Genomic DNA, 14,910 nt, shown 5'->3' with positions numbered 1-14,910 from the left:
AGTGTGTGAATTGGACCATTTTCCTGTCCTGCTAAGTATTCAAAATGTAACGAGTACTTTTGGGTGTCAGGGAAAATGTATGGTGTAAAAAGTACATTCTTTTCTTCAGGAATGTAGTAAAGTAAAAGTTGTCAAAAAATATAAATAGTAAAGTACATAGTACAGCTATTCTAGTGTTCTAGGCAGTTTTCATTGGGAAAAGTCACTTGACTACACTAGAAGTTAATAATGATGAAACACCTGTCAACTGTAGTAAACGAGTTACTCAGGCCCAACGCCCCATGAGGAGCATAGGCCATCAATGACGCCGGCTTCTCCTGCGAACTCGACATTGGGCAGTTTTCTGAATTTCATTCCAGGAGTAGCCAATCTTTCTGTGGAAATAAGTTGTATTCATTCCTTTCATTCATTCGTTCGTTCGTTCATTTCCAGAAAGCCGTGGATGGTTTGATGAGTCGGTGGGTTTGCACAGACAGACAGGAGGCAGGTTTTACAAGATTGATTTATTAACTATAATACAGGTCATGTAAGGCCTTGCTGTATACACCATTCCTATTGAGACAAATTACCATACTCTTAGCAAATAATGACAGCATTTTTTTTTGTGTTGATGTATTTTTTCAGTTTACTTTTTTTTTTTCTCAATCTTTTATACAGGTTTAATTTTTTTCCATCATTTTTGATTTTTTTTTATCTTCTTGTCTTAAATACTGAGAGTGGTCGAGCCCCCTCCCTTGCCTGGGCAAAAATCATGCACTATACTGGGCTGGTCTCTTCACCATTCACAAAATTGTTAAAAAACGTTTTATTTTATTTTTTATTATTAAAAGAAAAAAGAAAAACAATTCTATCACCATTGACTAAAGGGCAAAGTGTTAGACCCCCTAACATACAAATAAACAACCATTTGAATATAGTTTGCTTGTTTCTCATTTTAACTTAACAGACCACCTGTCACCATTGTTGCAAAGAATAAAATAAGAAATGATGCAGCCACATAAGATCGCAGAACCAGTCACATTTTTAATACGATTGCTTTTTTTCTTCTCTCCATTTGTCGCTTTGCTTCCTCTCTCCCCCACCCTTTTTTTGCACAGTCTTTGGCTGCCTCACAGTCTGTTCAGTATTAACACATTGATATACACAGGGAATGCCACTGGCCGGCATTCAAAAGTACCAAAGTTTGCCTGTCCCCCCCCCCCCCCCCCCCCATCTCCCAAATAATGATCCCATTCACATCACATCTCTCTCGCTCTCGTTCTCTCTCTCTCTCTCTCTCTCTCACTCACTCTCCATCTGTAAAAAGTAAACCTATAGGTAACTAACGGGATAACTGTGGTCAGGTCCAGGTTACATTAAGTGGGGTAATGACCGTGAGGATAAATGCAGTCTCCACTGTAAGCGACATGGTCTTTCTTTAGGGTTGAGTTACACAGCTCAAATGACATCAGTCCCTAACAGACATGTCATATAGGTAGTGTATACTGACAAGAGATCATTGGGTCGGCGTCAGGGTATAACTTCAGTGATTTGCAGGGAGGCCTGTCAGTCAAGACGATGGGAGCTGGAGAGACGTGGAGACAGGCATGAGTGTGTAAAGCCAAAGGTCAAAATGAAACCAATTTCATGACCTTGGTTTCACTCTTTCTAATGTGTGCGGACACACACACACACACACTAACGATCAAACAGGTTTCTATGACAACCACAGACAGGACCATGGAATTCCGCAGTCATCAACACAGATGAATAGACTGTCTGTTCTGCTCCATCCCGGAGCGTCTCTCTGGACCAGGGAACAGAGCCGTGTCAAAAGAGGGCAGGGATACCAAGTGGTGCCAACCAGGAAGTGGGATACCAATAAACATAGGATGGCACTGAGGGACTATCAACACCATTGGCTGCGTTTCAATACACTAAACTTGCTTCCTCATCTCCTTTCCTTCGTGTGCTTCCCGGTCACACTCAGCTGAATGGATGTGAACAGCTATCCTGAGCCAGCCTCAAGACAAAAACACATGACTACACATCTCCAAGTACTGCCAACTAGCAGTTGCACAGCTGGACACTGGACTAGTCACTGGACTGTCTGCATCATGGACAGCTGACATGAACATCTATGTTGCCATACACTTCCTCAACACCACACTCTGGAGAGTATATATCTGGAGCAAAGTGCTGGCAGCCTAGCAACACAACAGATATGATCATCCACAGGCTAATCTCAACGCAGTTAAAATGGCTTTCATAGTATAGACTCTCCATCTATGTTATATACAAAGAATTCCTATTGGGCTCAATATGTCCATTTGACTTGACATTCAACAGATAAATATGGGGGATTATGCATGTGGAAAGATCTGTTACACACAAGGGTGGGGGGGGGTAGTGTTCCGCCCATGCAGTGGTGGGTGAGGTCATAGCTGCAGTAACTATGTTGTCCACCAGATGGCAATGGTGTGTTCTCAGAGAGGTGGCTACATGACTTCACAACGCATTAGACGTGGTGAGAAAGTGTTTTGTCGCACTTCTCACTAAAGAGGCTCCCAAAAGTGCTCTGCAGTCTCTCAATCTCAATAAACTTCAGAGAGCTCTACACTAATGATTCTCCCGCTCTCTACCATATTAGAAGCATGTGCACACACACGCACACACACACACACACAGACACACACACAGGTCATGCTCCCATGTCTCTCCAGGCTTTCAAACCCCTCATGGGTAACAGGAGGAAGAGGGAATTCCCTGCAACCACTTCCCAATGCCTCCTGGGATCCTTAAGGGAATCGTTATGGCTGTTCCTCTCTGTATTCCGTGTCGAAGAGCCCTAAATGCTTTTCAGAGTCCGTAAAGTGCATCCCTGAATCCCACCCCTTCCCGATCCCTATCCTTATCCCTCCTAATTCTCCCTGCCAGTTATTCCCGCCCTTCACAGAAAGCAGAAGGGCCAATGAGAAGTAAGCATGGACATCTGACAGGAGGGACTTGCTGTGTGAGAGTGCATGCTGATCGGTCAGTCATCAACGGAGCACTCTCCAAAACTGATCCACAGTTTGAAAATCTAAATGGAAGCATAAGGGGGAAAGAGAAAGGAAGGGGTGGAACAACATTAAACATCCGGAAGAAATGGGAGTAAAGATATCCTCTTTAATCAAAAGAAAAACGTCTCTCAGCGTTGCTTGGAGGCTCGGGGGCATGGGGTCAGAGGAGACAGAAATGAACGGAGGAGATCTCCCAAGATGCCGAGGGTGTGAGAGCACCCAACGTTCCGTGCTCCAGCCTCCCTGCAGATCCAGTTAGTTGAGACTTTTGTTCTTGGCGTTATCTCTGGTTGTAATGGACACTGAAGCGGAGGGGGTTGGGGGGGGGGGGTTTAGGAATGAGTCTATTGAAGTGGAAGCTAGTCCATGTGGGAGAGGTGAAGCCTGCCTCTAGTCCATTTCCTGGTAACAATGGTCAAATAAACGCTGAGAAGCTACTGGTTAGGTCCTCCCTCCACATTGACCCAGGATCAACCTGGGGGGGACAGGGCAGTCGCTGGCAATCCACAGCCCCATCGCGGTGAGTGGCGGTGAGGCGAGGAAGGTGGGGCACTGGGGAGTGGTTTTAGAGTCCAGCTAGAAGGTCCATATAGTTCATGCTCTTCCCACACTTCCCCCAAAGATACCCTGCCTAGCTACGGTCAGAAGTTCTGAAGGTTTTTTTATGTTTGGGGAGGGACATGACACATGGTGTTTCCCTGGGTGTTACTCCCTCACTGAGCCCAAATGACACGGGCTGACGACACAGGGGTGTCCGGGCGAGGCTCCAGTGGGAGGGCAGCAAAGTGTGTGTTGGAGGGGGAGGTACTCTCTAAGGCAGTGGAGAAGGGGGCAGAAGAAGTGGTAGAGAAGAGAGACGAGTCAAGAGACTACAGTGGTATGGGAGGACAAGTCGTGGCTCTTGTGGCTCAAAAGTTCCTCTTTCCCACCCCCTCCCCTGCGTCATGTGTGTGTGTGTGTATATATCTTTAAACGCAATGGGGGTTGGATAACCCCCTCTCCCAACAGTTTTTCCCTATATGTACTGCATCTCACTCACCTGCTCATCTTCTCTTTTGCTTTCCCTGTCCCTAAAACTCACTCTCTTCTCTATCCCTCCATATTTCTCACCAAAATCTCTCCCACTTACGTTCTTCTCTCACCGCCCCCTCATACCTCCCTCTGAATCTCAAACTCTTTGCATCTCTCCCTCGCTAATCTCTTTCTTTCCTTCCATCCCTGGCTCACAGCATGTGTTGTTCCGTGGGGGGGTGATGGGGGTGCAGGGGGGGCAGCAGGGCCTGAATGGGGGACTGGGGGGTGTGTGGCGGGGACATCTGGGTATGGGGCGGCCCGTAGTGGGGGATGACGGGCGGCGTGGCGGGCATAACGTAAGGGGCCGGGGCGGGTGTGAGGGACGGAGAGCTGTAGGCCAAGGAGGAGTAGGCCGAGGTTCCCCCGTGGGAGGAGAGGGTAGCGGTGGGGGAGGCGTGCCCGCTAGGGGTGTCAGACAGGGGCTGATTGTAGAAGAAGAAAGCACACTGGTGGATGAAGGACTCGATGATTGTCTGGTAGGTCCGCGTGGCCGTCAGGGCGTCCATTGTTGTGAAGTCGGGCCGCATCAGAGTGGGCCAAAAACAGATGGACAGATTCTCACTGGTCATCAGGTTCAAACGGTTATTCTGGCTCACCCTGAGGGGGGGGGGGAGAGAGCGAGAGAGAGAGGAAAAGAGGGTTAATGGAGAGACAGATAGGGAGAGAGACAGAAAACACAACGTAAATTGTTCAAGGAATCATAAAGTGACATCATCTAGAAATCTAAACTCTGCCGGGTTTGTGCCTTGACTGAATTTAAAGCTGACTCAAGCAGGCAGGGTGGGCCTCCCGGGTGGCGCAGTGGTCTAGAGCACTGCATCGCAGTGCTATGCTGCGCCACCAGAGTCTGGGTTCGCGCCCAGGCTCTGTCGCAGCCGGCCGCGACCGGGAGGTCCGTGGGGCGACGCACAATTGGCTTAGCGTCGTCCGGGTTAGGGAGGGTTTGGCCGGTAGGGATATCCTTGTCTCATCGCGCTCCAGCGACTCCTGTGGCGGGCCGGGCGCAGTGCGCGCTAACCGAGGGGGCGGGTGCACGGTGTTTCCTCCGACACATTGGTGCGGCTGGCTTCCGGGTTGGAGGCGCGCTGTGTTAAGAAGCAGTGCGGCTAGGTTGGGTTGTGCTTCGGAGGACGCATGACTTTCGACCTTCGTCTCTCCCGAGCCCGTACGGGAGTTGTAGCGATGAGACAAGATAGTAATTACTAGCGATTGGATACCACGAAAATTGGGGAGAAAAGGGGATAAAATTAAAAAAAAAAAAAAAAAAAAAAAAAGCAGGCAGGGTGGAAGGTCAAAGGTCGCAGGGTGGATGACTGTTACTGTAGTCAGCGCGGCCGTCACAGCTCTGTCACCTAAGCCACTCACTTGTTCAAGTGATTGATGACGTATTTGAAGACGTCGTAGTTTTCCCTGGGGAAACGGCGCAGGATGTCCTTCATGGCGTGAACCCGCTGATCCCTGTCGTTGATCTCTGATTCGGAGAGAGGAGAGGTGAGAGAGAAAGAATGAAAGCACATGAATGCACACACACACATACACACACAACCAGAGAAAGGTCCCACACATGCAGGGACAGGGAGGGGGAAGCATGGCACACACTGACACAAACTGAAATCACAGCTGAGAGTCAGCGTTGACTTAACAAAGCATAGCAGTGATCACACACACACACACAGTTATAAACCCATACACACATGAACACACACAGGTCCTCTGGGTGTGCTGAGCCCAATGGTAGGAGTGAGTCAGACAAGCTGATATCAGCACTCCAACACAGCCTGTCTTGTGTGTCTCCATGTGAGCGAGGCAGATGGAGTCACACACACACACACACACACACACACACACACACACACACACACACACACACACACACACACACACACACACACACACACACACACACACACACACACACACACACACACACACACACACACACAGCCTTTCACATGTTATCCAGCTCCTTCAAAACCCAGTTGTGTTCACTTCTTCTGCAGTCTACAGTCATACACAGAGTTCTGCAATCCATCCTGTAAGCGTTTGTTTTTTAACTCCTCTTTAAACAGTGTGTGTAGTGTCTCTCTCCTGCTGCAGGCTGCAGGGTTTCATCAGGGCTTTGTCACGGCTCAAGGGCCTCGCACACACAGGCACGCACACACAATCCGCTCACTGAGTTGATGGCCGCCCTCCAGAGTACAGGTACATCTCTGGGCCGCGACGCTACACCTTAAATCTCCACGGCGACGGATTACAAAATGCAATGGGAGTGACAGACCGGAGAGGAAAGAAGTGCACTTCTTAATCTGACATTCTGTATCGTTTTTGTTTGTCTTTCTTCACAGGAAATGTATGCGTCTTCCATTGGAGGCTCCTCAAAGAGGAAAGGGGAGGACCATCCTACTCAGTGAATTTCATCAAAATAAAACTGTGAAACATTAAGCGATCCTTTTTAGATAAAACGATACTAAATATATTTGCGTCACCAAATCATTTATTAAAACACACTATTTTGAAGGTCTATAGTATCAACAGCACTCTATAGGGTAGCACTGTGGTGTACCCGGAGGACAGCTAGCTTCCGTCCTCCTCTGGGTGCATTGACTTTAGTACAAAACCTAGGAGGCTTGTGGTTCTCACCTCCTTCCATAGACTTACACAGTAATTATGACAACTTCCGGAAGATGTCCTCCAACCTATCAGAGCTCTTGCATCATGAACTTACATGTTGTCCACCCAATCAAAGGATCAGAGAATGAATCTAGTACTCAAATCATAACTACAGCTAGCTAGCACTGCATAAAATGTAGTTGACTCAAAGAGAGAGAAAGACAATAGTTGAATAGTTTTGAACAAATTCATTTAGTAAAAAATGAAAGGGAAGCAAGAGAGAGATAGCTATATTGAGTTGTATTTCTTTTCACTTACTTAGCGAGTGAATGCAGCTAGCTAGTTTAGCCTACACAAACAACCGGCTCAAACAGAGAGGGAAACTGTTAGCTAGCTGGCTATAGCTATCCAACACTGGAACCCGTCCAAGTCAAGGTAAGCTTTTGGTTTTATTAATTTATTGCCACCGGGGCCCACCGGTGTAACTGATAAACTGCTTGCTGCTGACCATACACTGTACTGCATGACTGTAGTGAGTTTACAAATGTGTTAGTTCTAGTAGCTATGTTGACCACTACGTTAATATGGTGACAACAATGTAGGCCGCTGCGTGGAGTGGTTGGCGGTTTGGCTTGGAAAGTCTTTTTTCTCCTGGTCACAGCCTGCTGATGTGTTTGCGCACTGAAGTCCACAAGCGAAGGGAAAAGGTGAGAGGAAGAAGGCAGGTAGATGCGAGACGGAATTGTACAGCGATCAACGGGATCATGCTGTTTGTATGTGGCTGCTATGAAAGTGAACTGTGTTTGCGTGTGATCAGGGGTGTGTTCATTCCGCCGATTCTGTTGAAAAAATATTGCTTAAACGGACGCAAACGGAATGAAACTGGGATAAACGTACCTCAATATGTCCAACAGAAACTCTTGTTAACAAGAGTTGGACTAATGTTTGCACTCTAGATCAGCTAGATGCAGGCTAGAGTGTGCAAGGCGGGATTGAATGCGTCAACGTCTGTTACCTTGATTACTCAAATTTCTCTGACCTGTGCACCTACGTTGTAAACTTTCCTTCATAGGTTGTGGCAACCTCATGATGGGTATAGGGAAAAATCTTGTATCATGTAGTAGCCTAAACCTATATATGTTACATTGAGCTGGGTGAATGGAATATGAATGACAGTCACCCAGTATGCTGTAATAGAAATAAGGCCATGCGCATAAAAAAAAAAAGTGTCCTCCATCTTAAACGCCACTGGTTTCTTCATAGAGACCAAGTAGGTTAAGCAAGAACAACCCTAATCCATTCTCACCCCAAACCTCTTTCCCCAGCCACAGCCCCCCTCTCCCCAGTCCCCCTTTCTCTGACCCCCCCCCCAGCCCCATGTCTTACTGAAGGCCTCCACCAGTTCAATCTGATGGCTGTAGGGCACCAGTGGTTCAGGAAGCTCAGAGAAGAAGGCCTTCATGGCCCCGGCCACCGTGTGGATAGTGAAGTCCTTCTCCACCAGGTCCAGGTTATGGTCTAGCAGGGAGACAGAGAGTGAGGGAGAGACAGAGAGAGGGGATTCGTTAGAATAAGACATGGAAGAGATCCCCTGATTTAGGATATGATCTGCAAGAGACAACAAAATGAAACACACACACACACACACACACACACAAAAAGTCTGCCTTAAACTCATCCGTTTTACTGCTATAGTATCACCCCGCCTGGTGATAGACTAAAATACCCGACTAAACAAACCCCAACACCAGCGCGCAAAGTTCTGCATAACGGGATAAGCAGAACCCTGCTTATCCCGTTAGAAGGAACTGCACCCAATTGGCTCCAGCTTCTCAGCGAGTCTCTCTTATTCAGTGTGGCAGCTCAGTATAAGGGACCACACGGGAGAGAGTGGGAACAAAGTTCGCAGCACCAGAAGCAAACTGATGATTACAACTATAAACCAAGATTAATCACAGGTGACCCCTGCCCTGCTGACACAGGCTTGTCGTACAAAACACAGAGAAAGAGAACGAGTGTGAGAGAAGGAAGGAGAAGGATAAGAAAATTAGACTATTAAAAACCCTTCTCGGATTACTCTCTCGTATCTATGACAAACGTAGAGAAAGAGATCTTGGGAGATGGGGGGAATAGAAGGGGGGGGGCGGGGGGAATTGACAGTGGAAGAGAGTTAGATAGACAGCGATGGTGAGAGGATAGCAAGGAAGGATGAAAAAGAGATGGAAAAAAAGAGTGGGGGACAAAAGAGAACCCGTGGTGTACATAACAGACCAGCTTCAGTGATAACACTGGGCCCAAGTCAGTTCTGACCCATTAATGTCTAGTGCTCTAGGGTTCAGACCGGTTTCCAGACCAGGCCTCAGAGTGAGCTCCAGATCTCAGTGCTCCTAAAGCCCGGTTCAGATACAACAGCCGACATAAGGAGAGACGAGACAAAACTAGCCAGGAGACGAGCGGTTGAGGCCGTTTCCACGGTAACGGCGACTCAATGACTCGATACAACTTTGATGCAACGTTTCCACTTGTCGTAGCACGGTGTTTGTAGAAAACGAGTATCATGAAATACATGCCCCAGAAACAGGGCACATTTTGTGACGTGTCAGATAAATATCAGCAAGCTAGACAGCAGCAAAATAACTAGCTAGCAGTCTGCCTGGCTAAACGCAGAACGTCAGCACACTGCTCTCTGATTGGCTAAACGGATCTGTCTCATCCGAAGTCTTTAGCTCAGATCTGACATGTTGAACCTCCAACAACCCACATGAGACGTCCTAAAACTAGACGCTTCAGATCAAGAACACTTCGTTCCATAACTGCTTAAAACCGTCTTGTCTCGGCTGTTCTATCTGACTGGGCTTTAGGTAATAGCTGATTTGTGGTTATGGGTTACCTGTGCTGTGAGGGGTGGCTAGGTAATAGCTGATTTGTGGCTATGGGTTACCTGTGCTATGAGGAGTGGCTAGGTAATAGCTGATTTGTGGCTATGGGTTACCTGTGCTGTGAGGGGTGGCTAGGTAATAGCTGATTTGTGGCTATGGTCTACCTGTGCTGTGAGGGGTGGCTAGGTAATAGCTGATTTGTGGCTATGGGTTACCTGTGCTGTGAGGGGTGGCTAGGTAATAGCTGATTTGTGGCTATGGGTTACCTGTGCTGTGAGAGGTGGCTAGGTAATAGCTGATTTGTGGCTATGGTCTACCTGTGCTGTGAGGGGTGGCTAGGTAATAGCTGATTTGTGGCTATGGGTTACCTGTGCTGTGAGGGGTGGCTAGGTAATAGCTGATTTGTGGTTATGGTCTACCTGTGCTGTGAGGGGTGGCTAGGTAATAGCTGATTTGTGGTTATGGTCTACCTGTGCTGTGAGGGGTGGCTAGGTAATAGCTGATTTGTGGTTATGGTCTACCTGTGCTGTGAGGGGTGGCTAGGTAATAGCTGATTTGTGGTTATGGTCTACCTGTGCTGTGAGGGGTGGCTAGGTAATAGCTGATTTGTGGCTATGGGTTACCTGTGCTGTGAGGGGTGGCTAGGTAATAGCTGATTTGTGGCTATGGGTTACCTGTGCTATGAGGAGTGGCTAGGTAATAGCTGATTTGTGGCTATGGGTTACCTGTGCTGTGAGGGGTGGCTAGGTAATAGCTGATTTGTGGCTATGGTCTACCAGTGCTGTGACGGGTGGCTAAGTAATAGCTGATTTGTGGCTATGGTCTACCTGTGCTGTGAGGGGTGGCTAGGTAATAGCTGATTTGTGGCTATGGTCTACCTGTGCTGTGAGGGGTGGCTAGGTAATAGCTGATTTGTGGCTATGGGTTACCTGTGCTGTGAGGGGTGGCTAGGTAATAGCTGATTTGTGGCTATGGGTTACCTGTGCTGTGAGAGGTGGCTAGGTAATAGCTGATTTGTGGCTATGGTCTACCTGTGCTGTGAGGGGTGGCTAGGTAATAGCTGACTTGTGGCTATGGGTTACCTGTGCTGTGAGGGGTGGCTAGGTAATAGCTGATTTGTGGCTATGGGTTACCTGTGCTGTGAGGGGTGGCTAGGTAATAGCTGATTTGTGGCTATGGGTTACCTGTGCTGTGAGGGGTGGCTAGGTAATAGCTGATTTGTGGCTATGGGTTACCTGTGCTGTGAGGGGTGGCTAGGTAATAGCTGATTTGTGGCTATGGGTTACCTGTGCTGTGAGAGGTGGCTAGGTAATAGCTGATTTGTGGCTATGGGTTACCTGTGCTGTGAGGGGTGGCTAGGTAATAGCTGATTTGTGGCTATGGTCTACCTGTGCTGTGAGGGGTGGCTAGGTAATAGCTGATTTGTGGCTATGGGTTACCTGTGCTGTGAGGGGTGGCTAGGTAATAGCTGATTTGTGGCTATGGGTTACCTGTGCTGTGAGGGGTGGCTAGGTAATAGCTGATTTGTGGCTATGGTCTACCTGTGCTGTAGGTGTAATTGTATTGTCACCTTGTTCTAGCGTCCTGATCGATTGGACACAGGACTTCGCTTCTGATTACCTCAGCCGGATTCAGCCTTACCGATGTGCAGTGGTATATACCAGCAAGCATGCTTCATTAACCAAACCAATCTGGAGGTAATTAACGGCCCACACCACACATACTCATGGACACACACACAGAAGCTACGCTACGGAGGAAGGCCTCTCCTTCCTGTAGATCAATGCTACAGATGCTCCCAGGTTAATTAGGTGAATCCATTGGACAACAAGCTTCTGGATAGATACAACACACTAACACTGCACCTCTGTGGCCTGTTTGTGCCTAGGTATGGGAGTGTGTTTCTGCGTATTGGTGAGTTTGTGTGTGTGCATAGGTCAGTATGTGTACATGTAGACACCGACTACAGGTGGCATGGGGTCTGACAGCCCTACAATAATTACACTCAGTGGCCAGTGTACTAGGTACACCCATCAAGTACCGGGTCAGTCCCCCCTTTTCCTCCAGAACAACTTGAATTATTTGGGGCATGGAAACATTGCTCAATTGGTGTAAAAGGGACCTAATGAACGCCAGGAAAACATTTCCCACATCATTACACCAGGAGGGGACCATGGACTCATACTGCTAACGCCAAATCCTGACTCTGCCATCAGCATGACGCAACAGGAACCAGGATTCGTCAGACTAGACAATGTTTTTCCACTCCTCAATTGTCCAGTGTTGGTGATCACATGCCCACTGGAGCCGTTTCATCTTGTTTTTAGCTGATAGGAATGGAACCCAGTGTGGTCGTCTGCTGCAATAGCCCATCGGTGACAATGACCGACGAGTTGTGCGTTTACGAAATGCCGTTCAGCACACCACTGTTGTACTGCGCCGTTAGTTGCCTGTGGCCCGCCTGTTAGCTTGCAGGATTCTTGCCATTCTCCTTTGACCTATCACCCACAGGACTGCCCCTGCCCTGCCCCTTTTTGTTTGGCGCGCCATTCTCAGTAACCCTAGACCAGCGTGCAGGGGTGCACGTTTTGTTGTTTTGGCCTAGCACTACACAGCTGATTCAAATGATCAAAACCTGATGATTAGTTGATTATTTGAATCAGCTGTGTAGTGCCAGGGAAAAAAACGTAAGCGTGCAACCCTCGGGGTCCCGAGGACCGAGTTTGGGATACCCTGCCCTAGACACTGTCGTGTGTGAAAAGCCCAGGAGGCTGGCCATTTCTGAGATACATACCACACTCAGTCACTGCGGTCACTTGTTTTGCCCATTCTAACATTCAATCGAACAGTAACTGAATGCCTCGATGCCCGTCTGCCTGCTTGATATAGCAAGCCGCGGCCACGTGACTCACTGTCTGTAGGAGCAAACCATCTTCGTGAACGAGGTGGTGTGCCTAATAAACTGGTCACCGAGTGTAATTTGTAGCATACTGTTGACAATTCATATTGTTGGTGTGTGGGTTTTTGTATTCAATGTCTACGGTCAAAAGAGAGGTTCTGGTGACTCACCCTGGTCAAACTGCCTCTGCATGCTCTCCATCTCTGACTTGTTCCCACTCACCCTGTAGATCCCTTCAGTAGTGATACCTGAGAGAGGAGACAGGAGAGAGAGAGAGAGAGAGAGAGCAGCGACGGAGAGAGAGCAGCGAGAGAGAGAGAGAGCAGCGAGAGAGAGAGAGAGCAGCGAGAGAGAGAGAGCAGCGAGAGAGAGCAGCGAGAGAGAGAGAGAGAGAGCAGCGACAGAGAGAGAGAGAGAGCAGCGAGAGAGAGATGAGAGAGAAGAGAAGCGAAGAGAAGAGAAGAGAGATTCAGTACACTTTATCCACAACAGTACACTTTACTTTCAACATAACATTTTTCATCCATCCAACTCACAGTCAGAACACACACACACAGACATCAATAACAACACAAGTGTCCTCCTATAGCCTCTGTGTAAGGACTTCCAATAGAGAGTGCTGTTAGAAGCAGTGTTCTATGCAGAGATTGTGTAGTAATGAAACAACAGACACAGTGGAGACTATTAGCGGCCTGGCCTTGTGTGTCCCCCCCCCCCCCCCCGAGACAGAACATAAGCACTATCAATGAAACTCATAAAGCATCAGTGTAGGCTTGCAGAAAGTGTTCCGGTGGGGCTTCTATAGTTCAAGATCCATAAACATGACTTAATGAACTCTGGTCCCATTTGTTCATCATCCCTCTCTTTCTCCTCCCCTCTTTGCTCATCATCTTCTCCTCTCTCTGCAATCCATGCCTTTACCACAGACATGGAGAGGACAAGGGTGTGGACAGACAGTGAGTGAGAGAGAGCGAGAGGGAGGAGGGAGGGAGACACGGAGGGAGGGAGACAAAGACAAATCCAGAGACAGGGAGAGATGGTAGGAAAGGAGGCTCTCTGTCAAGACGAGCGGCATCGATCCCCTCCTTCTGCCGATCAATTATCCACAAAAGCTTTTCTAGCCAGACTCCAGGGGAACAAGGGATGGAGAGAGAGATAGAGGGGAGGAGGGAGACAGAGGGAAACGGAGGGGAGACATGGAGTGAGTGGAGGAAGAGAGAAATAGAAGAGAATAAGAAAAGGAGAGGAGGAAGAGACATAATACATAATAATACATGCCATTCAGCAGAGGCTTTTATCCAAAGCGACTTACAACAGTGAGTGCAAACACTTTCGCATTAGTGTCCCCAGCAGGAACCGGACCCACAACTCTGGCTGTTATAGTTACCGCCACACCGGCAGTCACGAGGCATGAACAGAGTCACGAGTCACGACCGCAATCAAATTCCACTTGGCCGCTGAAGCCACTGGTCTTCTCCAAAACACCGCTCTGATGCTGCTGCTGGTCATTAGTAGCCTACCAAACTGGCGAACGGTCAGTCGCTAATGGCCTGTCGTTAATGGCCTGGTACTCAGGGCTCTATTGTCCCTCTAAACACTCTTACATCAATGCAAATACAATCAAATCAATCAAACACTTAATTAGAGCTCTGGCATTCAGAGTTTGACCGGAATAGGATCACCTGTCGCGCAGCGAGAGACAGCTCCTCATAGCTGCTTGATGCATGGAATGAAATAAGTGTTCCTATAGCCCAATGTTGCGCAACATTTCTATAGGCTATGCTATGCAATTGCGTGAGAAAATAGAGGTTTGATGGCCTCTATTAAAAAGAGGAGGATCTAATACATTGTAAGGATTTAATCAATTGTAAGGCTGCATGATGAGACTCTAATGATGATTTGAAAAAAAGTCACTTGAAAGGCATGAGCTCTGCTTTGTTTTATTTGTGCAGGCTGTACACACTCCAATAGTCTCTCATTCACAATTTGACAAGCACTTGATAATGCCTCGAATTTTACGCGGCATCCCCTTTGTGGCTGTAATGTCACCATAAAAAAAATCCATGTCTTTTGCGGCCCGGAGTGCTGCGTTGAGCCCTTCTCCCTGAGTGTGCTGCGCAATCCGAAGCGTCTCACTCCCACGGCTCTCCGTCACGTGATCAAGCCTTTCTCACAGGCTACAAGTTAAGACAGACACATCGCGGGACGCAACTGCGCGCGTCCTTATCCAATTCCGAGGTGCGTATTGAAGATATTGGATGAACTGTCCACATTTACTTTTCGTCAGCCAACAAGATGAGAAGGCCTAACGAAAAGCAAAAGTACTACTAGCCTATGTCAATCTACTATCCCCCATAGTACAAAAGTCCATATTCTATTCTGTGCGAGAAATAAATATTCCAAACAG

General features: G+C 47.9%; 1 protein-coding gene across 1 annotated transcript in view; it reads right to left on the bottom strand.

Moving 5' to 3' along the window:
- Positions 1-488: 488 nt before the first annotated feature.
- LOC139547706 (rho GTPase-activating protein 35-like) overlaps positions 489-14,910 on the bottom strand; it is an 87,300-nt gene continuing 72,878 nt past the window's right edge. The window contains exons 4-7 of the mRNA XM_071356708.1: positions 12,674-12,751; positions 8,112-8,243; positions 5,481-5,586; positions 489-4,712 (exon numbers count right to left, since the gene is read on the bottom strand). Of these exons, the coding sequence (XP_071212809.1) occupies positions 4,265-4,712; positions 5,481-5,586; positions 8,112-8,243; positions 12,674-12,751 (764 nt within the window). The 3' untranslated portion in view covers positions 489-4,264. The remainder of the gene's footprint in view (positions 4,713-5,480; positions 5,587-8,111; positions 8,244-12,673; positions 12,752-14,910) is intronic.

Source organism: Salvelinus alpinus, chromosome 21, assembly GCF_045679555.1.
Source record: "Salvelinus alpinus chromosome 21, SLU_Salpinus.1, whole genome shotgun sequence".
NCBI classification, from domain to species: domain Eukaryota; kingdom Metazoa; phylum Chordata; class Actinopteri; order Salmoniformes; family Salmonidae; genus Salvelinus; species Salvelinus alpinus.
The sequence above is the reverse complement of the archived record's forward strand: the minus strand, read 5'-3'. Positions and strand labels throughout refer to the sequence as shown.